Source organism: Podarcis bocagei (genome assembly GCF_964188305.1).
Source record: "Podarcis bocagei genome assembly, chromosome: 7".
Classification (NCBI taxonomy): Eukaryota; Metazoa; Chordata; class Lepidosauria; order Squamata; family Lacertidae; genus Podarcis; species Podarcis bocagei.
The window spans coordinates 28,475,717-28,500,855 of record NC_138132.1 but is presented as its reverse complement, the minus strand read 5'-3'; the positions used below and the strand labels follow the sequence as shown (position 1 = coordinate 28,500,855).

The following is a 25,139-nucleotide window of genomic DNA, read 5'->3' as shown; positions in this document are numbered from 1 at the left end:
TTCCCTCCTTCCCACCCACCCTCGCTGTGTGGCCCTGGGCACTGGCAACCCATGTTATATCACTGCACACACTCCCTTCTTTTACACCTGAACGAAGATCCTGTAAGAGCGTGAAGTCATATAAGGTTATTCCAGAATTCTGCTTTTCTGGAGAGGAAGCAGACTGTTCTGTGGAGGACTGAGGATAGGTGAACCTCCGTCTTGTTCATATGAATTGACAGATTAGGAGCAGAGGCTTTATTAAAATTGTTAGAGAGACAAAAGAAAAAGGACAAATTGTTACGGTTTCTGCTTTAGGAGGCCTGACTTCATCGGTCGTTCAGAATTCTCTCAGATTGTCAACAGGTAGATAGATATGGTTGGACTGATAGGCACTGTGCACTTGGATCTTGTAAAAACCTTCTGACAAAATCCTTCCCCAAAGGCTATTAAGTACACATAGCAGTCACAAGATAAGAGGTCAGGGTAGCCAACACGTCAGCCTCCTGATGTTTCTGACCTACAAGTCCCTGAACGTTGCCCCTGCTGGCTGGGGCTGATGGGAACTGAAGTCCAACAACACATACACCGCTTTGAGGTTTTTTACAATCAAGCGATATATACATTTTATTAAATAATAACAACATCTGGAGGGCCCCGCATTGGCTATCACTGCTTTGATGAAATGGTAACTGGTTAAGGGGGAGGAAGCAAATGGGTATGTGAGTGTAGGGATCATGCTAAATTATTTGGGATGATGAAATCCAAGGCAGACCATGAAGAACTCCAACTGAGTCTGAACTGTTGGTGACTAACCAGGAAAGAGTTAGCGGGGTTGCACTGGATAACTTGATGAGGAGGTCATCTCAGTGTGTGGCATCTGTGAAAAAGGCAGGGATTCCATGTGAAGCTCATTAAACTGGAGATTAAGAGGAGCAAATAAGAGTTGCTAATTGCCTTTGCTTTGCTGTGAAAGCCTGTTCTCTGTTTTTGAGAACTCTTGGTCTATGCTCCATTTCCGTTCTCCAGTCAGCCCAGCTGATGGACTTGATCATGCTGCTTGCACTGATTAATTGGCGTGAACCCAGGCTGAACACACTGTTTCAACATGGGATATAAAAATTAAAGCTGTGTTTTTAAAGATGGGTTGAAAACTGGGGTTCTTGTTGAAATTTCAATGACAAAGTCCTCCAGCGCCCTTCACCAGAACTTGCCCTGTCTGGAAAGCCTTCAGCAATAACCCCTTGACACTCAGCAACAGCTGAATTTTCAGCTGCAAATGTAGCTATGGAGCTGTGGCACAAAGGCAGGTTTTTTAACTGGTAGCACCAGTGTTATGGAATGCTTTCTGTGCTGAAATATGAGAGGCCCCATCAGTATTGACATCCCACTGGCTCTTGAAAACACAGTTATTTAGACAAGCATTTCCCTCAACGCCTCACCTGAACCTCCGGATGCAATTGCTGTTTTGACTGTTTTCATTGTTATGTTATTTTAATGGGCTTGTTTTATTCTACATTTTAAGCATGTATTTAATGTTTTGATGAAATTGTTCAACTGTATATTTTAATTCTGAGTGGATATATTTTTGTAATTGGTTTTATACTTGGAAAACACTTAGAAGCCAATTTGACAAGCAAGCAGTGTGTGTGTGTGTGTGTGTGTGTGTGTGTGTGTGTGTGTTGTGACTCCCATTTACACCTCAGCCATTTCTCTGTTGCCTAGCTTCTCTGTTTGGCACACATACACATCCCAATCACAATTTCAGGCATAAACTCCTTGGGGAAGGAATTTGCCCCCTTTAAAAGTACCATATTATTTCATTTATGAATTGCTTCCCATGAAACATCTTGAAGCAATTTCACAATGCAATAAATGTGCATATAAAAGCATATATAGAAACAATTAAGAACCAATACATATATAAAAGCAGTTAAAACAATTACGTAGCTAAAAACAACAGCAGCACAGATGCCAGCCGGAATCTTGTATAAATTCTAAATGATAACGTGAATGCTAAATGCCATTTAACCATTAGTGTTTCTGGGGTTGTTGTTTTTTACAACCACCCATGCACAAACACATGGGAAGTCGAATAAAGATCCATTTCAAACTGTTCTGTTTTCTGCTGATGCAGGAGGTCTCCGGGGAGCAACTGTGGTGGATGCCTTAGATACTCTGTATATCATGGAGCTGCAAGAAGAATTCCAAGAAGCCAAAGATTGGGTGGAGAAGAACTTTGACTTGAATGTGGTGAGTCAGTCTTTGAATATGTTTCTCTGAGCTGCAGAAACCGCCTGGCATGTTTGGGACCCTGGAGTTTTGACTTTGGGCTCCTCACAAACAAAGGCATGCAGACCCAGCAGAAGCAAGCTGAGAATTGGGAATTGGTGCAGTTCTGTCAAGTACCAAGAAAGGGTTCATCCACACTTAACCTTTGCTACACACTTTTCTAGGCAAAGGTCCAGTGGCTTTCCAAGTCCGTGTCCAATCTGTCTGTCTGTCTATTTATTTATTTTGTTTGTTTGATTCAGTGGTAACATGTCTATTTTCCCAGGGAAAGTGCCAGGACAAACAAACAAGCAAAATAATGGAGCAATCCATTGAAAACCTGATTGCCATTTACTCTGGTTCAGTGGTAAAATGTGGGTTTACCCAGTGAAAGCTCTGGTACAAAAGCAAAAAAAAACCACAAAACGCTGGGATACAGACTTGGAATTCCCAGACCTATGACCAGAAACACAGACAAAAGGAAGTGTGAATGAGCCCAAAGTGTCCTTGATGCTTCTTATTATTTAGGAATTTCCCTTGCTCACTGAATAAGAGCATCAGAGAAGATAAAATCCAATCATGTCAATTTCTCTGTTGCTTTCCCCTTAAGTGTCATTTATTTCTATCTCCAACTCCTACTCCTTGTCCACTCAGCAAGGTTGGTCGTTTCAGAAGTCAAACATGGCTGCAGGCATTTGAAGCTCAAGTGTTAACAGCCTAGCACTTTCAATTTGTAATAAAAAGTTGTGTTAAATCTAACACCACATTTTTATTGGAGGTGCAGAATGGGGCAACTTGGTGGAGGAGAGACTTGAACCCAAACCTCCCAGACCTGAACCGAAATCACTGGGTTGCAGGGGCTCTCTTATGAACATTTAAGTCTGATATTGGTATTTGGCCATCATAAATGGGTTTCTGAATCTTCCGCTTCAGTTAATCACCGTTTGAAAATGAAGCTAAACATAACTTTGCATGAGCTAGTGCAGCCTTCTGTGTAATAAGCCTAGAGGCTAAATACTGGAAGAGAATCGCCACTGTTCTTCAGACCAATGAGAGAAGCTGACCTAGAAGCTGGAATAGGGATCAGGATCTTCTCTGGCCTATTTCTGTTAAGAGACAGAGGAGCAAAGGAAACTGGGGAACCTCAGGCCTCGGGCCAAATGCAGCCCCCCAGGCCTCTCTTTGGCCCTCAGGTCTGCACCCTCCAGGCCACGCCTCCTCTTCCAGGCCACACCCCTCACTGGATATACTTTGCACCCTCTTTTATTGTTTTTGCCTGGCTGGAATGTGTTCTTGGACTCTTCTAATGCCTCTTGCTTGCCTTGCAGAAGGGTAGAGAGGGCTGTGTGAGTGTGTGTAGAAACTCGCCTACTGTGTAGAGATGGCATTTTTGTTAGTTGTTCCGCCCACTTTTGCCTTTGGCCCCTCCCACAGTTGGTAAATGGTCACTAGAAGGGAATGTGGTCCTTGGCCTGTAAAGGGTTCCCCACCTAAAACAACATTGCCTACACTGACTGGCCATTACTCTTCAGGGAAGGGAACTTAGCAGCCCTAGCTGGAGAGTTTGCACAGATTGAATCTGGGACCTTCTGCATGCAAAGCAGATGCTCAGCCACTGAGATACAGCTTCTTTGCCGGTCCCTGTGCCACTCTCACCTAAGGTTAGAGCTTGGTCGTGATATGCACAGGCTGGCATGCATCCCTTGGGTCTCTGGTTCAAAAACTACTGAGGTTGCAGATCCTGTGTTTACCAAGATGGTGTTCAGATTCTAATTTCAGAGCTATGCTGCAGTTGTTGCAGCATAACTAGCATTTTCTTCGAAGCAAGAGCAGCTAGTTCAGCTGCCTCACCTTCCTAGAAAAGCGTCACTTTGAAAGAGGTGACCAGCACAAACTTGCAAACGGACAGTCGCATCTGATAAATTCTGGTTGAATGGTTTGTGTTTGGCATCAGATCGATAGGCCAAGAGATGGAATAGACAGGGATAATTGATCTGTGTTTTCACAAAAGCTCTTCCTCCCACCCCATCCGCCCTCACAGATCAATCTGCAAATTCAAGAATGAACCTTTTAAATAGCTGGATCGCAGGATTTAAATGGGGATGAGACCGGGTCTGCATTAAAAACCGTGTGTGTGTGCATGCGCGTGCACACATATTTGATACTGTCAGCAGTCAAGAATCAACCAACATGTAGGTGATGCAGTTGGAAAATAAAATATACAGTGCATTGTTCCCAAAGGCTGGTAACTCTGTCTGTTTTTGAGCAGAGATGAATTAACTATTTCCTAAAAGAATTGGACTTAAAATTTGGAAGTCCTAGGTTCAAAACTGGTCCAGTCAGAACTGGATGGTTCTGGGCAAGTGTCTTATCCTTAAATAAAAATGCCACACCTCATGGCTGTCTGTCCCTCCGCTGGATGGTGTGTGGGCTACACTTCAGGGCACCCCAGCCACTGTTTCCTCTCACCATCTCATTTCCCATGTGTGTTCATCTGATGCTCCCACCTGGCCACACACAGCCAGGCACTGGTAGCCTAGCATGGGGCAGGCTTGACCTATCTAACAGCTGGATTCAGCCACCCTGCCCTGCCTGCACACCTGAGACCCAGTTTTACTAATGTATATACTTAGCTATGAAATGTCAGGCTTGTGGCATTCCACACATTACTCTAAAGTCACACCAACCTGAAAATGTTCAGAACTTGAAATATGCCACAGTGGTTGTATATGTACCATACATGGCTTCCTTCAAATAACCCTGGAAATTGTAGTTTGTTAAGGGTTCTGGGAATTGTAGCTCTGGGGGTAAACTACAGATCTCACCATTCTTTGTCAGGTGGCAGTATGTGTGTGTGCTTTAAATGTATAGTGTGTACAGAGCCCTGGACTCAGATCCCTGTTGCACTGTAAAACTCACTGGGTGACCCAGTTGCACACTCCTCATATAACCTTCTTAGGTTGTTGAGAAGGCAATAAGAGGAAAACCATGTGTACCACTGAGAGCTCCTTGTGGGGAATAAAGTGTGTGTGGGAAAGAGAGGGAGGGAGAGTTATTCCCTGTATATGATGTGAGGAGAGAAACCTGTGACCCTTTCTCAAGGCTGATGTATGCTGCTTTCTTGCACTTCCTTTCCATTTCCCTTTTTCTAATGGTGCTTTTTACTCATCCCTGAAGTAGATGTTCTACCTGGAAGCTGTGTATGCGTGCGTGCGGGTGTGTTGCAAGAAGCTGATATTTATTCAGAAAGCAAAACTGAATTGTCATGCAGGATCAGGCTTGAGGAGCAAATCTTTGAAAGGAACAATTTGACTGCAATTGCTTTGACATTTCACTGATCCAAAGCTGGATTATTATAGATCACAACTAGCTGCAGGTAAAGGGTTATCTGAAAGACTCCCATTTACAAATCAGTGGATGCCCAGGAAAGAAAGAAAGCTACGCAGGTCTGCCTCCTACACCATACTGTCCCAAATGTCTTTGCTTAGAAATACCCCCATTGTCTCCTGCCTATCCATAACGTACCCCTCCATTATTTGAACGAAATGGATATGCGAGTTCTTCAAACGAGACACAAAGCAGAGGGAACAGGAAGCGTTCAGCAATCATGTTTCCTGTCTTCTCCTGCCAACACCCTTCTTGTAACATTCAAACACTCAGTTGCTGGCACTGCTGGCCCAGTCCCCTGCCTATGAATTTACATAAGTTAGGGAAGACATGTAAAGCTCTTTCACTTTTTAAAATGGCTGTATTGGATGTAGGGACCCTTTGACCCCTGGAGGTTGCTGAACAACAGCTCCCATCATCCCTGGCCATTGGCCCATTGGCAACATCTGGAGAGCACCATTTTGGAAGCCCCACCCTTTCCTTTGCATGTGGGAAGGCCTCGTCCGCTGAGTAAAGTTCACAGCAGGGCTAGTAAGCAGGTAACTCTAGGGTTAGTATATAGGTAGTTCATAACTTACATTTCTTTAACATGCACACATTCAGCTTTACACACTTGGCCAAAAGAAAAGAAAATTAAAAAGGGAGTGGGCATCTGGGAAAAACGACTTTGGCAATCCGCAGAACGTAACCCCACTGTAAATTGAGAGTCACCTGTACTTTCCTCATGTGACTTCATTGTTTTTCATCTTTTTAAGAACCCCTCAGGGATAGCCAACATGGTGCCCTCCAGATATTGATGAACTACAACTTTCATCAGCCCCAGCAAGCATGGCTAGTGGCCTGGGTTGATGGGAGTTTTAGTTCAGCAGCACCCGGAGGGACAAAGGTTCACCGCCACTGTGCTACATGATATGTGGCAGTTCACACATGGCCCTGGTGTGTCAGTTTCACACACAGGAGCGGTTTATGGCATGGGGCAAACTGTGGATGTGCATATTCTCTCCCACTTCACGTAGCCTCTTAAATGTGATCAGAGGCCTGTCTGGGGAAAAAACCCTCACATGGAAAGCCCCTCCACCACCGTTTTGCCAACCTATGGATTGTGTAAGTGGGATCCTGCTTGGGAACCGACCTGCCCAGGCCCCAGTTTTCATTCGAAGCATAATGTGGATGAGGGTGAGCAGGTCCAAGGCTCACTTCAGCACCTCTTCAGTGTGTGCTGCAGCCATGTGTGACTTCTTCTCTGAGAGCACTGCTAGATATAGCACTGCTGGCAAAGGCCCTGCATTTCCATCTCCCCTTCCCCCATGCTAGCATCTCACTGCTAAGCACCATTATGTTCCCCCCACCCCTTTAAGCAGCTAATGGAAGTGGGCAGCGACACGCTCAGTGCTATGATGTCATGCAGTGAGATTTACTGGAGGAGAAGTTGCAAGGAAACTCAGGGCTTCTGTTTTGGCCAGCAGCCTCACGCTCTGTATCAGCTTCAAGTTCCATCCTGAGGAATGTGTTTTTGCTTACTTTGTGCCACTGGTCAGTCTTACAGTCTTACCGTCCGGTTAGCATATAACCTGAAACCTTCCCCCATTGTTCTCCACAGAATGGTGAAGCTTCCTTGTTTGAAGTGAACATCCGCTACGTCGGAGGGCTTCTGGCTGCATATTACCTAACTGGAGAAGAGGTTTGTTCCACATCGTTTCATACATGGAGCGTCTGAGAGAGCTGTATTCGTACACCCACCCACCAACACCCACCCAACACACACAATTGCCCCCAGAGAACCCTAACCACCAAACCCTTCGAAGCAGTCCCCTGTGTCTCAGCAAGCTAAAAATCTGACTCCTTTATAAATATTGGAATGCTGATGATGGCTGTTAATTAAGTCTTGCATAATTACTTTGCCTGGCTCATCTGTATAGATATTTTCTCCCGTGGACAATTTTTCCTAAATAGCTCTTTGGTTTGGTACATTGGTCCCCGCTGAAATGCTGTTTGCCGTGATCTTGGCCTTGCGTTCAGAACTTGTTAATTTCCTGATGTTCGAGAGAAGAACTTTCATAGGTCCCTCGGGGTCACGTTAAATGCTGCAGTGGGGTAAGTGTCATTTTTAGTGGCGGCTGTTTTCCGCTATATCGCCGCAAAAGCAGCCATGAGTGTCAAGGCAGCTTGACAAGGCCCTCAGCTCTGTTTTCTGCCTTTCAAGGCATCCTGCACCATTCTGCGGAAGCCCCGCCAACTGCAAGCCCCCCCCCCCACACGTTTTGTAACCGCCACCAAAACTCAGTCCAAAGACGGAAAGTCCCTTTAGGGTTTTCATTTATCAGATGAGTAAATACTTACCTTCAGAACTTTTAGTCAGAAGATAGAGCAGTCTTGTAAATAATAAGCCAACGAAAGTTACCAACTTACAGAAAAACAAAAGACTAGTCTGCTAAGAGGGTTCATTCCTATGCCAGCTGCAGTGGAAGAGAACCCACCCTCTTCTACAGCCGGCATGGAAACAGTGGCTACTCGCTGTCTTAGCAAGCTATTTAAAAAACAGAAAATTGGGGGGGATGGAAACCTTCTCCCTTCGTACAGCATGCTGTGTGTGTTTGAGCTTATTGCTTCATGCAAACTGGTGTCATGCGTTAGCGTGCATCGCAGAATCTTATGCAGGGACTCTACCATCCATATGCTAGTCCTCTGTGCACTGAAGAGGGAGAGGGTGGCAATGGCAAAGAAGCTGCCTTGGGTATCTTTGGTGGGAAAGGCAGGCTATAAATTTGCTAAACTACATAAAAATAAATAAGCTGTCTTTGAGGCAACTTATCCTCATGACTGATTTTCTCATTCTCCCTTTTGAAAACCAGCATCTTAGCACATGGAGCTGTGGCCTTGGATTTGAGAGGGCTGGTTAGAAATCCTAGCTTGCTCGTTGATTTCAGTCCTTGTACTTGCAAAAAGCACACAGACCCGCCCCCCCCCGACTGATGCTATGCAAGGACAGGAAAGGCACAATAATTCACTGCCGAGGACAGGATTTTGGTACCTTGAAAATTCCAGCTTTCATTTGAGAGGGGTTCTGGCCCGTACAACTGCAAATGTAGTCTTGCAAGTGTGTGAGCAACACCTGGTGATGCGGCATAAGCCAGAGAGGGACTCCTCTGTCTGTGAGATTTCCAAGGATCAGGAGGTAGGGCTTTGGTGTCCCTCCATATTGCTAGCACAGGAATATAGGAAGGTGCCTTATACTGAGTCGGGCCACTGGTCCATCTGGCTCAGCAGTGTCTACACTGACTGGCAGCACCTCTCCAGGATTCCAGACAGTGTTCTCCCCCATCCCTACCTGGAGATGCTGGGGATTGAACCTGGGACTTCTTCATGCAAGGCTGGTGCTCTACCACTAAGCTACAGCTCACCCTATTCTACAGAAACAGAACGAATGATGCTACCTCTCCTTTCCTGGTTCCCTGCCCCAAACCTTAATCTTCACACCTTGAAAATATGTATTTGCATACAGATCTGGAGGGAGTCATGCTGCCTATTCAAGCCCTGAGGAACTGGGCCATCCCTGATGACCCAAAGTCCCAGATCTGGGTTGGAGAGGAAGTTTGCTTTTAACTGACAGGCTTTGAATGGGCAAGGTATGAACCTAGGGCAGGGGGAAGAGAGGGCCTTAGTGATACCCCTGCAGCCTATGGTGTGTCCCTCCAAAGTTGTTTCTTCCCTTTTGAGTGAATGCCATCTGCTTTCCAAAGGTGATGCAGCCTCCAGCCTCAACAAAGATTAATCTCCCTTGCCAAAATGAATTTTGCTGAGCGATAAAATTCCACTGCAGTACGCTTTCTCCTTGTTTTCCCGCTGCTCCCAAGTACAAGCAGAGGCTGTTCGCATCATATATTTCTGACGGTGGGCATGGAGGGATTGCGCAAAATGCCCAAGGCAGAGGCTGGAGCATTCGGCAAGCTCCCTGTCCACAGAACCATATCTGAGCAAGAGAGTTAAACCAATCCAGGGCCAAAAATGGAAGGAGTTGTGTGCAAAGGTTTTAGCATTTTGCTACTTAAAAAATAATAAAAATAATAATCCTAGTGTGTTTTGAGCTGTGGAGCTGTTTATTTTAGTAGCTCAGCCTTTGCCAACCTGATGTCTCCTTAATGTTTTCAACTGCAACCCCCCTTGACGCCTGGTTGACGAAGGCTGCCCTAGCTCTTGCAAGAATGTAATTTGTGGCAGTTTCCACTCTCTCTTTCATTTCTGATGAAATTCTGTGACATGCCTGGCTTAGGCACGTCCAGGTCATTTTTCTTTCCACCTCTTCTCTCCATCTGGACCTGATCTTTGCCATCTAAATGAAAGGCCCCCAAATATATAGGGAAACAGTGTGGACTATATCCTCCAGAGGATTTCCTGCTGTCTTAGAACCATCAGCTGCAGCTTGGACTCACTTAGGGGGGCTTGAAGGAAAAAGCTTGTGCCTAAGCAACTTAATAGGTTTCCTGTTGTCATGACTAATCTATTGAGCACTGGTAGTAATTGTTCCTCAAAAGAATTGGCAGGCCCAGATTGGGGAAACTTAATTTGCCAAGTTTTTTAAAAAAAGAACCTTGGAAATGAACTAGAACAGACAGTAAACTGTTAAAAAAAGGAATGAGGAAAACTGTGGACTTGAAGTTCTAGATCCTGGTGTTCATTGTATAGTAATGAACTGTGAGAAAAAAGGCTGTGTGAAAAAAAGGAATGAGGAAGACATTAACTGTGGACTTGAAGTTCTAGATCCTGGTGTTCATTGTGTAGTAATGAACTGTGAGCAAAAAGGCTGTGTGATGCAGGTATATTGACACTACATTAGGAGCTGTTGTGGTTGTGCTTCAAGTTTCAGACCCCTTGTGGTTTCTGTTTCCTGAAATCATTTTTGTCCCTTGGCGTGAACATCTCAGTCATGCAATGCCCATCCTGCTCCACCCACCCTTCCAGCCAAAAACAAAAAGCAATGATTACACTTCTCAAAGTAGAGTGAAGGCACGCCTGCCAAGGCATTAGCATAAGAATATGTGGAGAGAAGCCATAAGCCAGCTTCTCCGAGTGAGTTGGCAGTAGATCAGGTGGCAGGATTTGAAGCTGAAACCTTTGACTTACTGGTTAGTCTTTACTCAGCTGGTTAAAGGAGCAGTGGCTTGTGGGGAGGAGGGGGGAGAGATGAGCTGTGCCACACGAGGAGATGCCACGTTTTTCATGCCAGATGTAAGGACGCATTCACATAATCCTCTTCATTTTCCATTTCCTCAGATAACACAGGGCTCGCCTGTAAATTACATGGATGATGGGGGGGGGGGGGGAGAGAAATGGCGAGAATGCAAATGCGGAGTCTGATAGTGAGTAGGCATCTTATTGCAAATGAATTACTTGTGCTGAGTCCCAAGACTGCAGACGAGCTGAGGTCCTCACAGCTCTCCCGACCCCTTGTTGTTTATTTGAATGTCCACCACACATTCTTGGCCAAAGCCGTTCTTGCTAAAAATGTCCAAAGTGGATCATTTCATACGTTATTGCTTAGTATCCTAAATTGGCAACTCCTGGCTTGCTTAGGCTGCAGACCGGCAACAGGTTTAAAGGCTGCTGAAGGTGGTATGAAAGAGGCATCCTTATTGGTGGTGTTTATACCTGTTTCTTTTGTATGCTATTGCATCTGGTCAAAGAGAGCTTTGCAGGCTTACTGGGGTTTGTGGTGGGCTGAGTGTGCACTTTACAGACAACAGTGCCTCTTTCCTATCATCCTAAATGCTCTGCAAAAATGATGCCTGTCTCCAGCTGTAGAAGATCAATTTCCAGGGTGAATCTTTCCTCACCTCCTCGAGTCATTCACAGGTGACTGGTTCAGGTGCAGTCACTTCATCTCCCTTTGCATTACGGCTGCTGTTTCGGATCATGAATTCATTTGTGTCCTGGTTTGCTTTGGAGGGATTTGGGGTTGGTGTGAAGCTGCCATCCCCAACCTGATGCCCCAGCTGATGGTTCAAATAGTTCATTACATTTGCAGGGGGGGGGGCGGAGATAGCCCCTGTGGCCAATGCACACAAACACATTGCATTTAATCCTGGCAGAAAAAATAAAGTCTGTGTGGATTGAAACCCCAGCCTGCCTCTCTGTGAAGTGCCTCTTACAAACTAAACATATGGAGATTTCTATTTGGAAACACAACACAATTTGCATTCCTGCACAGTTCTTATTTTCCTTATCTGCTTTCTCACGATGTCTTTCTTCTCTTTCTCTCTCTTTCAAACAGGTCTTCAAAAGCAAAGCCCTAGAACTTGGAGAGAAACTTCTGCCAGCCTTTAACACACCTACGGGCATCCCACGGGGAGTCATAAACCTGGGCAGGCAAGGCACATATTGTTCATCTGTTGTCTTCAATAAATTCAGATGTTGCATCTGGTACGAGAGCAGGCAAGCCCAGCTAGAGGGTAGGCTAAAAGTCCAGCATCCCGTTTCCAGCGGCCAGGTACCTCTGGGAAGCTCACAAGCAGAGCGTGATGGTGGTAGGCTTCCCCTAGTGCCAACATGTTGCCTGGCCAGGGAGCAGAGACATGGCCCAGATGTTTTGGGCTACTTCTCCCATTGTCCTTGATCACTGGGCATGCTAAGTGGGCCATGCCTCCGCTCCCTGGCCACACCCCTCACTGGCCCTGCTTTGCACCCCAAGTGTTTTTGTCTGGCTGGAATATGTCTTTGCTCTTCTATGTGGAGGATAGAGAGAGGAATGTGTTTGCAGAAACTAGCCTGCTGCACAAAGGCAATATTTACATTATTTGCTGTGCCCACTGCTGCCTCTAGCCCTACATACCATTGGCATGTGGCCCCTGGAAGGTTGCCCAGAAAGGAATGTGGCCCTCAGGCTGGAAAAAAAGTTCTATACCCGTGCCCTAGGCAAACCTGAACTGGCCTAAACTGAAGCATTTGCTACTTCAAATCTTTGACTGTATACGCATGAGACATACCTCCTCTCAGTTCCATCTTTTTATGTCCTGGGGCTGGGTAGAGGAAAGAAAACCCTCCCTCTCCACTTTCTCCACACCAGATCTCGCTTTCAAAGCATTTCTGCCATCCCTGCAGCTCCCTCACAGTGGATAGCTCAGTTGGTAGAGCAATCCCAGGGTTGTGGGTTCAAGCCCCATGCTGGGTGAAAGATTCCTGCATTTCAAGGGGTTGGACTAGATGACCCTCATGGTCCCTTCCATCTCCACGATTCTTATGATCCAATGAAATAGCTTTCAGGTAGAGCTCACTCCCCACCCTGCCCTGGCCAGCATGCCCACCCTCAGATAGAGTCTGGCTTGCTTAAGGAGGCTTCCTCTTTTTTTTTTTTTATAAAATTTTTATTGGTTTTACAGAATTTTTAAAGACAAACAAACACCTAAAAAGACATACAAACACGTATAATTTCAAACATTTTTTCATAAACCTCTTTTCCGGGGCTCCCCCATACCCCCCCTTTCTGCATCCCAATGTCCATAATTTTTTAGCAACTTCTAAATATTCCTTTCCAACCTCTGTCGTCTTAATCTTTTCTATAATCTGATCTTGTATCACTGTATCCCTTTTTTTTCTGAAAACCTCAACATTCTAGCATTCATCAAGTTTATAATAGTCCTTAAGATAGCTTTTAAATTTTCTCCATTCTTCTTCCGCCGTCTCTTTTCCCTGATCACGGATTCTGCCTGTCATCTCAGCCAGTGTCATATAGTCCATCACCTTCATCTGCCATTCTTCCAGAGTGGGTAGATCTTGTGTCTTCCAATACTTTGCGATGAGTATTCTTGCTGCTGTTGTAGCATACATAAAGAAAGTTCTATCCCTCTTTGACACCAATTGGCCGACAATGCCCAAGAGAAAGGCCTCTGGTTTTTTAGGGAAAGTACATTTAAGTACCTTTTTCATTTCATTATAAATCATTTTCCAGAAGGCCTTAATCTTCGGGCATGTCCACCAAAGGTGATAGAAGGTACCTTCAGTCTCTTTACATTTCCAACACTTATTATCAGGCAAATGATAAATTTTTGCCAGCTTGACTGGGGTCATGTACCACCTGTAAACCATTTTCATAATGTTTTCCTTTAAGGCATTACATGCCGTGAATTTAATACCGGTGTTCCACAACCATTCCCAGTCAGCAAACATAATGTTATGACCAATGTCCTGTGCCCACTTAATCATAGCCGATTTAACTGTTTCGTCCTGTGTATTCCATTTCAGCAGCAAGTTATACATTCTTGATAAATTCTTAGTATTGGGCTCTAACAGTTCAGTCTCTAATTTTGATTTTTCCACCTGAAAGCCAATTTTCCTATCCTGTTTGAAAAACTCCATTATTTGATGATATTGAAACCAATTTTGTACTTTATGTTTCATTTTCTCATAACTTTGTAATTTCAATTTACCTCCCTCCTGTTCCAAAATTTCCCAATACTTCGGCCATCCGACCTCCATATTGAGTTTCTTCACTGCCTTAGCCTCCACTGGAGACACCCATCTGGGGGTTTTGTTTTCCAACAGATCTTTATATCTTATCCAAACATTAAACAATGCTTTTCTAATAATATGATTTTTAAAGGCCCTATGCAGCTTACTTTTATCATACCATAGATATGCGTGCCAACCAAATGCATTATTAAAACCTTCCAAATCCAAAATGTCTGTGTTCTCGAGGAGCATCCACTCTTTCAGCCAGCAAAACGCTGCTGCTTCATAGTACAATTTTAAGTCCGGCAGGGCAAAAACCCCTCTTTCTTTAGCATCTGTCAATATTTTAAATTTGATTCTGGGCTTTTTGCCCTGCCAGACAAATTTCGAGATATCTTTCTGCCACCTCTTAAAACATTCCATCTTGTCAAGAATCTGCAAGGTTTGAAACAAAAATAACATTCTAGGCAATACATTCATCTTAATCACTGCAATTCGGCCTAACATTGACAATTTCAAATTTGACCATATTTCTAGATCTTTTTTAATTTCTGACCAGCATTTTTCATAGTTGTCCTTATACAAATTCAAATTTTTTGATGTCAAATAAACCCCTAGGTATTTCACCTTCTTAACCAGTGTCAGTCCTGTCTCTTCTTGAAATTTCTCCTTCTCCGTGGCTGTTAAATTTTTTTCTAAGACTTTAGTTTTTTGTTTGTTCAGTTTAAATCCAGCTACCTGGCCAAATTGTTGGATTATCTCCAACACCCTTTTCGTACTAGTGTCAGGCTCTTGTAGGGTCAATACTAAGTCATCTGCAAATGCCCTTAGCTTATAGTGTTTATCTCCGACCTGTACACCTTTAACCTGCTGGTCATTTCTAATCATATTCAGCAACACCTCCAGAACTGAAATAAAAAGCAATGGGGAAATTGGGCATCCCTGTCGTGTTCCTTTTTCTATCTTGAGTTCCTCAGTTACCACATTATTTACAATTAACTTGGCTTTTTGTTCAGAGTATATCGCACCCAAACCATTCTCAAATCCTTGGCCTACCCCCATCCCGTGAAGATTCTTTTTCATAAAACTCCAAGAAATATTGTCAAAGGCTTTCTCCGCGTCCACAAAAATCAGCACTGCTTTAGTGTTAATTTTCACCTCTAACAATTCCAAAATGTCTATTATATTCCTTACATTGTCTGATAGGTGTCTTTTTGGGAGAAAGCCTGCTTGGTCCTTATGAATCTTCTCCATCAACACTCTTTTAAATCTTTTTGCCAAAATGTCTGCAAAGATTTTGTAATCCACATTAAGTAATGATATTGGGCGGTAGTTCTTCAATTGAGTCTTTTCAGTCTCTGTCTTTGGTATGAGTGAAATATACGCTTCTTTCCACGATTCAGGTGCCTTTTTTCCCTCTAGAATCTCATTACAGACTTCTTTTAATGGTTGAATCAACCACTCCTTCAAAGCTTTGTAGTATCTGGAAGTCAGTCCATCTGGTCCTGGAGATTTGCCCAGTTGCATATTCTGAATGGCAGCCTCTATCTCTTGTTCTGTTATTCTCTGATTCAGATCCATCTTACTTTGATGAGAGATTTTTTGTAATCCATATTTGTCAAGGAATTTATCTATATCTTCCTCATTTTGCAGTCCTTAAGTATAGAGTTTTTTAAAATAACTCAAAAAGCAATTTCTAATTTCATTAGGTTTAGATATATTCTTTCCATCCACTTCTAGGCTTGTAACTGTATTTAATTTCTGCCTTTTCTTCAATTGCCATGCCAGAAGTTTGCCACATTTATCTGCCGATTCAAATGTCTTTTGTTTCATTTGCTTTATCTTCCATTCAATCTCTTGGTTCATCAATTCCATATATTGTGCTTGTGCTTAAGGAGGCTTCCTCATTCCCTTGCACCCACATACAGCAGCTGACTGGGAGTTTCACCCTAAGACAAGGAGAGGAACTATGCCTGGGTGTGGGGGATGGCATTTTCTAAAACGAAGAGTGGGCAGCGTCCTGCTACTCCGGTGCTGCATAGTGATGCCTAGGCTTTTGGAAGGATGGAGCCTGAACCCCACGGACAAGGGTACAGCCAGGGCACAGCCTCTGGTCAAAAGACCAACAGCTGCTGGGATCATGTGCCCCGCTCCTCCCTCCCCACAAGAACTGCATCACAATGGCCAGCTGCTCTGAGCACAGCTGCCAAAGGGCATCGGCTATTTTGGGACTGCTGATGGAACATTTCAAGAAAAGCTGGATTTTTCTTTGTTTGTTACCCTGCCTCTTTATTTTTTATATGTAAAAAATGCAGCATGGTAAATATTAACGGTAAATTTATGCACAGTATATGCGAAAGGTGCCTTGAGGCTTAGGGACAACCCAATCTGAGAGTCTCCACTTTCAAAGTCAGTTTCTGTCTCTCATGGTGGCAGACAGAAACAACTTTTTGAAAATGTGATCTAATGATTGGGAGGAGAGGGGGAATAAGAAGAGAGGCAGATCAGAAGAAATAACTGATTCAGCGGCACAAACCATCTCATATTCCTGGATTGCTTGCAGGGGGGGGGGCGGAGTTAGCCACAGCTCCTCTATTTTTTGTCTGGCAGAAGGCATCATCTTACATCAAGGCCTTTGCACACTTTTATCATAATTTTACTCCAGTCCTTCAAGTCGTAAGATCTTTCTATAATTCTCCAGCCACACAAACACCTCTAGCCATGCCAAGATTTTCTTCACCTTGTGAAACTAGTCGAACCTATTGAAAAGCTCTCAGGTGTCAGGTCTGGGAAAGGTTCAGAGGCTTTGGAGAGCTGTAGCCAAGAGGGAGTTGCAGATGAACCCAGTGGCCTAACTTTGTACAGGATGTGGTTGTGGTTTTTTTCTCACATTGTGCCTGTACTGCAATGGGTTACAGTCTGGTTCAGGATGCTGTTCTCATAAAGTCCTGTCTGTTTTTTTCTATTTCTTTTTAATCTGGCTGAATCAGCATTGAGGTGAATTTTGAAGTGCAGAAGTTCATCTCACACACACAAGTGTGTGCAGAAGTTCATTTCTCTCTCTCTCTCTCTCTCTCTCTCTCTCTCTCTCTCTCTCTCTCACACACACACACACACACACACACAAATAAATAAATAAATAGGATCTTATGCTATGTGGTGCTGCTCTTGTCTGTGTATACCAGCACAAATACAGCACTACATAACAGCACTACATAACAGAATGCCCAGTATATTAGGATTAGCGATGACAGCAATCCTGTGCATAAATTCCAGGAAGTAAACTTTGTTGAACTCAGTGCTGCTTACTTACGACTGCACAGGTTCAACGCTAGGCTTTCACAAAAGTTATTCAGGCAGCTGTAATGTAACCTTTAGCTTTTGATTAGAAACGCAAACAATCCTTCAATGAAGTGTTATGATTTAAATTGCTAGTGTGAAAGAGGAACCCGCATCAAAGAAAAAGAATTACCTTGCCTTTGCTTGGTTATTTTCCCCATTTTCTAACTTTCTCCATGCTAATTTGTCACAAACACATTTGTAAGCCTTGCTAGAGCAACAAGGGTCTGTCAATTGCCCTGTCACTCCAGTACATGGCATTGATGCTTCTGCTCTGAAGAAAGTCCCAGAGCTGTGCTTCCCCTCTGTCCCTTTCCACTAAACTCGATACCACCAGCTAGGCTTTTTGCCCCAAATGCCACATGTGTGGCACTTGAGACAATGATACTGCTGGTCTAGAATCCTCCAGACGTCTCACCGGCAACCTTGGCTAACACTGAACAAATGAAAATGTTTGGAGGTTTCTTGAGGCTTTACAGACTCTGAAAGAGCAGTGTGCTGCGATTGGAGGGTATGGAGGGGGCAGGGGAGCTGAATGTCCCTATGTGAGAACATAATCCCAAAGGGGTGAGAGAAAAGGGCATGGTGGTGACGATTATCAAAGACGTCTGACTGGGACGGAAGGAAGAAATCTGCACAGACCCTCCCCCTGTTAAGCAAGAAGAAGCAAAAGGCCATACAGGTTTTCTGTCCTCTCTCCAAACCCCCTTTCAGTTTTTTGCAACTTGAAGCAATTTTCTGTAACTTGTGTCTGTGGAGAAGTAAAGTCCCACTGAGTTCAGGGGGGCTTATTTCCAGGTACGTGAGTTTAGCATTATTGCAGCCCCTGGCACGTATCTTATGCCTGTTGCTAGAGGCAAACAGACCTGGATTTATGACCCAACAAGTTTCTTATAACTTGACCCTATTAATCTTGCTTTAATGACAGCGGTACAGAGGATGAATTGCTAGGCAACCACCATCCGAAATGCTTAAAAAATAACAAAAATGTTGAACCCAACGTTTGTGTGTTTAATGAATTTTTATTTTTCTCAAGTATGTATAGTAACTAGGCAGCGTACATAAAGCAAAATTAAAAGATGCAGGCCTTGCCCTCAAGCTTGCAGTCATGAGACTGCACACACACATAAGGACATAAGAAGAGCCTGCTGGATCAGGCCAAAGGCCTACCTAAGTCCAGCATCCTGTTCTCACAGTGGCCAACCAGGTGCCTCCATGGGAAGCCCACAAGCAGGCCAATGGGATTCCTGGGAAGCCCATGCGCAGAGGATGAAAGCAACAGATCTTCCCCATTTTTTTGCCCCCCAGCAACTGGCATTCAGAGGCAGCTGCCTCTGAACATAGACGTCTCCTTCAGCTAATAGCTGTTGAAAGACCCATCCTTTGTGAATCTGTCTAATTTCATAATGCCTTTTGAAGGTAGTTTGGGTTCAATTTCTGTTGGAGGTGTAACTGTCCATGGAAAATATCTTGCCACACACCCATCCTTTTATCTAGATCCACAAGACAGATCCACGCTCTACATTTAAAGCACACTCAATGCACATTTAAAGCACATGACTTTTCCCAGAGAATCCTGGGAACTGTAGTTGGTTAAGAGTGCTGGTAATTGTAGCTGTGTGAGGGGGTAACTGCAGTTCCCAGGATTGGGGGACAGGTTATGTGCTTTAAATGTGAGTTGCGTATGCTTTCAATGTATGGTGTGGACCTGTCCGCAGTTGACATCTCACCAAGAGAGCATTTGTCTATAAAACCTTGAACCAGCGATCCTAGTGCCTGTTGCACAAGCCTTTCAGCGCCATCTGCTGTCTCCCCCCAGTTGGAGCAATATTAACTCCTCCTTTTTTTAATTAAACAAACAAACAAAACCAAGAGAAGGGAGCATTGCGCAGCAATCTGCCACCCATGATCATGCTATTCAAGAGATTGCAAAATCAGGCCTGCATCTCTCCTGAAATGAAAACTACTGAAACTCTCCCAAGCCAGCAGCTGCAGAGGCTATTTTCAGATCAAACCCTGAAAGATATGGGTCGCAGTGCATGAGGCAGAGATGATTAAAAAGGAAAAGAAAGACTGTAATCAAGAATGTTGTGTTATGAGATTGAAGCAGATAAGTGAGAAAGTTTCTGCCTTTGGTGAGCAAGTTCTTAACACTGTAGTGGCTCTCTACAGTGTTCTCAAGGACTGGGGCTGCATGTGTCATTTTTGGTTTAAGACCAGAAGCAGCACTTTTGTTGCTTCAGGCTTTTGGTTTTGTGCTCTGGATTATCCCAGTCACCTATGACCAGTGCTGCCAATGGTGTTGTTTGCACTCTGCGTGAATGTGGGGAAATGTACACTGTTCTCAGGCTTGCACAGCCTGTGACATTCAGACCAAATACAGCTTGCTAACCTTGTCCGAGAACTCACTCACTAGTACAGTCTTATCCAACTCCCAAAATGCTGGATTGTATTCTAAAATATTGGGGGCGGGGAGCAGTTTGCAAAAGACTGCCTTTGAGCCTTGAGAGCCAAAATAATCAAAGGAATGGAGAAACTCCTTTATGAAGAAAGGCTATAACATTTGGGGCTTTTTAGTTTAGAGAATGTGCAAGTAAGAGGAAGATGTGATAGAGGTGTGTAAAATTAAGAATGGTGTGGGGAAAATGGATGGAGAACAAGTTTTCTCCCTCTCTCTTAAGAGTGGAATTTAGGGACATCTAATGATTGGGAGATTCAGAGCAGACATAGGGCTTATCCACACTTACCTCTCCCCCTGCTTTTTCCAGGCAAAAGTCTGTGCTTTAAAACGCCATGTCTGAGCACCGCTTTTTTCTTTTTTTGCTCCATAAATTTTCCTGCGGAAACCCCGCTCTTTAAAACTGCATCTATTCAGGGTATTTGTATTGTCCATGGATTGCCACTTGCTCTGATTCAGGGTGCTCACACCACATCTGCAAAGCGCAGAGGAAAGTTAAGTCTGGATAAACCCAAAAGAAAGTACTTCTTCAAGCAGCCCGTAGTTAAACTCTGGAATTTGCTCTCAGACGAAGTAGTGATGGCCACCAACTTGAATGGCTTTAAAAGAGCATTAGACTAATTAATAATCAGTGGCTAGTAGCCATGATGGCTATGTTTTGCCTCCACCGCTGGATCTTCTGCATGGCAGTTCCTGGGAATCACAAGTAGGGAGAGTGCTGTTATGCACAGGTCCTGATATCTGGTTGGCCACTGTGAGAGCAGTATGCTGAACTAAACCAGCCATTGCCCAGCAGCATGCTAGACTAGATCAGCAGGCTCTTATTTTCTTATGAGAACTTCCTGTTTTTGCTGCCTGCAAAAACGCAGGCTGTAGCCCCCCAATATTATTTCTCTCTAGTGGGCTGAGTGTGTTTTATTTTATATACTATGGTTATGGCTTAATATCCCACATTTTGATCTGATGAAAGGCAGCAGTAAAATCCACAATACAAATTAATGGCAATAACCAAGAAGCCACAAACATATAAATTTTAATTGAGCAGCAAAAAGATCAGGGAAAGATAACCATAGTATAGTTGTTTGAAGGTGAAAAATGATTAAAAGCCTATTTAAGAAAAGCAGAACTTCTGGGATAAGGTGAAAAGACTTGATTTAAAAAATAATAATTGTTGCATTTGCTCCATCTCAGACACTGAAGGGCACGCTCCAGTGCTTTCAGTTTACTTGTATGGAACAAGAAAATGGATCTTACCAGCCACATCTGATAAGTCATGATCTATGTCCAGGGTGTGTCCTGGGGGCCGCATTCCCTTCCGTTCAACCTGCCGAGGGCCACTTGCCATTGGTGGGTGGCATTCAAGGCAAAGTGGGAAATGTAACTAATGTGCAAATTGCATTCTGTACAGCAGCCTAGTTTCTTCACATTTACCCACTCCTCTCTATCTGCCCTCCAGGCAGGCAAGAGTCATTTTCTGAGTTCACAAAGACACATTCCAGCCAGGCAAATAGACTTTGAGGAGCGCGAAAAGCAAGGCCAATGGGAGTGTGATTGGGGAGGATGTGTAGCCTGGGAGACTGCAGAGGCCCAGAGAGAGGGGTCTGGAGGGCTGCCTATGGCGCCTGGGCCTGAGGTATTCCACCCCTACATCTAGGTTCACAGTTTTCGAACAGCTGCAAGGAGTCCTTTCCACATCTGTTCCACGTACATTGGAAGCTTCCTTCTGGCAGTGACCATATTGACCTTTATTGTTTACTCTGACTGGCAGTGGTTCCTTAGGAGCTTAGACAGAGGCATTTCCCCATCACCTGCTACCTGGGGGGGTCTTTTTAACTGGAGATGAGCTTGGGGTCTTTAGCATGCAAAGCATGTTCTCTGCGGTTGAGCTGTGGCCCTTTCTCGGTGGATTTGCCTGCTGAGAAACTCCTGCACACTTGTCAGTCCTTGCAGATGATTCTGGGACAAACAGTCAGTGATTCAGGCCTGATGAAGGCTGTAAGGGAGGGCTGTGGCCCTCCAGATGTTGCTAGACTACAACTCCCATCACATCTGGGCATGGGCCGTGCTGGCTGAGGTTGATGGGAGTTGTAGCAGAGCAGCAGATTCCCCGTCTCTGCTGTGCGGCAAGGCTGTTCTCTGGGTAGTGCACTTCAGAACACATTGAACACACTCGGGGGGCACTGTAGAAGTGGAGGATTGGTAGTGATGGGGGCCACCGCCCCTTTTCTTTGAGGGACCCCGTTAAACCTCTGAGGAATCCTAACATTACCAGTAACACCGTTTGAAAGCCACTGACCTACAGATAGACCTTGCAGTGAATAGACTGTACCAGCTTTGCAGCGGGGCTGGCTCTGGGAGTCTGCTTTCTGTGCTTAGCAATTTAATGCTTTCTTTTCTGCCCCCTGCAGTGGGATGAGCTGGAGCTGGGGATGGGCATCCGCAGGAAGCAGCATTTTAGCAGAATTTGGCAGCCTCCACTTAGAATTTGTGCACCTCTCGGAGCTGTCCGGAAATCCTGTTTATACTGAAAAGGCAAGTACATTCCTTACACATTCACGGGTACGTTCCTCCTCCCTAGATGTAATTGTAGCTTGTGATGATAATGGTGATGATAGTAATTCATTTATACTCCACCCATCTGGCTGAGGAGCTCCTGAGGAGCAGGAACCTCTTGCTGCTACACAAACCTGCCCATTGCCTCTTTGGTGACTCAGACTCAAGCCTGCAGCTGCCTGGCTCTGCCCACCAGGCTGCGTCAGTCAGTCTCTGATGAGCTGGATGGAACTCCAGGAGCAGTTACTGTCAGCACTCTCCCTCCAGCCCCAGAGCCAAGACGCAGGGAGTCATCAGGGTTAAGCGTCTTGGCTCATTCTAGCAATTGTACTGGGGCACCTTTTTGACTGTCTGTCAGTAAAATAAGGCACTCCTGAATGTGCTGTCCTGACCGACGTAATGAGGACACCGTGGATGGAAAGTCTGAGAAGCCCTTAGAAGCCCCAGTTTGGGAAAGCAGAGTTTTTAAAAGAAAAAATCCTGATTCTTTTATGGTTATTTCTAAAAGCAGCTGTGTTGCTGTTGGCCAGGTCCAAAGGAGGGGTGCGTGCTTAAGCCGCAACTTCTTAGGCCTGCCAAAGTATCTGTTGATGAGAGAGATGTGTTAATACTAAGACAGGTTTATGCCCCCCTCTAAGGGCACAGTATATTTTGTGATTATGCAATTTCCTCCTTCAGCAGCTCAAGGAGCTCCTCTGGAGCCTCTTTCAGACAATAATTGTATTAGTGTTGGCTTTTTACCTCAAGGTTTTATTCCGTGCTCTTGTTCATTGTGTGAGAGAGAACGAAGAACTAGATGTGCTGCTGGGAACCTTCCTTTCCTCCCTTGCTTCCTTCCAGCTCAGCATCCTTGGAATAGCTCACTCTGAAGGAGACAAACTGCTCCAATTAGAATCAGAACCCACCCCTCGAGTCCAGCAGGAATAGATCAGCCCAGAGTTCCACCCTGGGAGAAACCGCTCTGATAAGTTCTCCCTGCTGTTTCAGCAAGACACCTTGCGAACAATCAGCCCATTCCCAGAATGGATAATAGGAAGGCAAGATGCAAAAGGGCAGGGGCAGCAGAGAAGCAAGAGACACAAGAGTAGCAGGAGATGAATGTGAAACAGGGAAGCCACGGAAGTGGAACGGAGAAGATAAGGCCTGAACAGAGCAGGGCCCATTGCATAAGAGTGATGAAGTTCACTGAAGGACGGAGTGAATGAGAAATGGCATGAGCCGAGAAGAAGATCAGAGAAAGGAAGCCTAGTAGGGTGGGAAAGGCAAAATTGGAAAGGAAGAGTAGAAACACCCTGGTGAGAGGGTAAAGGCCACTGCCTTAGCCATGGTGTGTTCAGTGTAGGTGTAATATTTAAAACAGAACAATGCAACCCATGGTTTGCAAACTCAGCTTTAAACCTGGATAGCTCAGTTGGTTAGAGTGGTGCTGATAACGCCAAGGTTGCAGGTTCGATTCCTGTGTGGTACAGCTGCATATTCCTGCATTGCAGGGGGTGGACTAGAGTATCGTCAGTGTCCCTTCCAACTCTATGATCAACCTAGAGTTATGTCTTGTTCATAAGACATCCCATGGTGTAGGGGGAGAGCTCTGGGTTTGGGAGAGGGGGTGAGGTTCGTAATGCTTTTCCAAGAGGCCGACTGAATCTCCATTGTGCTATTAAGCCCAGCCAATCAATAAGTGTGAGAACTGGCTTGTTTAATGGATTCGCCTGCTCTGAACATGCAGTAGATTAAAGCTAAAGCTGCGTGAGAAAACAAAAGCGCACAGGAGGAACCAGTTGCAGACAGCCATCTAGAGGGAAATGGGCTTCTGAAAAAGCTGATCAGCTCATTAGCGCACAGCCAAGGCAGCCTGGGCCCTTTAATAGGGCACTGCCTGTCCCTGTTTGTTATGGACACATCATTAACGTGCCAGGTTCTTCGGCTGCACCAGTATGATGTTGTTGTTTATTAAATGTATATTCTGCCCTATACCTGCAGGTCTCAGGGTGGTTAACAGGATAACAGTTGTGATTATGTGGCTGGAACCAACTTTTTTGGCTAGTTAAAAGCGCCTGGGGCAGACTTCATAATCAATCCTAGTTATTGCTAACCCCTGTTTGTTGCTTAACCCTGGGCTGGAATGCAAGGGAAGCTGCCTTAACCATGGTTTGTTCAGTGTAGGTATAGTATTTAAAACAGAGAACAGTGCAACCCATAGTTTGCAAACTCAGTTTTAAACTCTGGTTTCACTTTCTAGTTTGTAAACCAGTCCTCCATCACAGTTAAGTGATGGGATTTACCACAACTATGGAAGATTAAAAGAAACTATGATTAAGTATTGTGTCTGCGTAGGACCACTTTAGCTAGATTTTATAAAATATGAGGGACATAGGCGGCCAGAAACGCCTCCTGTAAAAACCGTCCACATTGAAAGTAGTGGGACTCACACACCTGCCTGAATTTCTCACTGCCAAACAGCTATTAAATTTTGAATTATCAGGAATATTTATTGAGGTGAAATGCCAACACCCTTGGCCATTGCTCTTTGTGTACCATAGAACCAGTTATTGGCAGCCTTCAAGCCAGATCCGGCTGCTGTTTGGCCCACCAGACGCCATTGGCTTGGCTTTTCCAACTACCTGAGACAAGAGATGTCCCAGCCAGCCAAAGGTCTGTTGGCTAAGGGAAAACAGGAAGGAATGCATGGGTAGTTGCTAGGCCACAGGCT

General features: G+C 44.7%; 1 protein-coding gene and 1 long non-coding RNA gene across 2 annotated transcripts in view; both read left to right on the top strand.

Moving 5' to 3' along the window:
• LOC308592566 overlaps positions 1-25,139 on the top strand; it is a 280,852-nt gene that overhangs the window by 202,717 nt on the left and 52,996 nt on the right. The gene's annotated exons all lie outside the window — the stretch shown is intronic.
• MAN1C1 (mannosidase alpha class 1C member 1) overlaps positions 1-25,139 on the top strand; it is a 129,782-nt gene that overhangs the window by 91,689 nt on the left and 12,954 nt on the right. The window contains exons 3-6 of the mRNA XM_081204068.1: positions 2,117-2,232; positions 7,238-7,318; positions 11,906-12,000; positions 22,285-22,408. Coding sequence (XP_081060194.1) covers positions 2,117-2,232; positions 7,238-7,318; positions 11,906-12,000; positions 22,285-22,408 — 416 coding nt within the window. The remainder of the gene's footprint in view (positions 1-2,116; positions 2,233-7,237; positions 7,319-11,905; positions 12,001-22,284; positions 22,409-25,139) is intronic.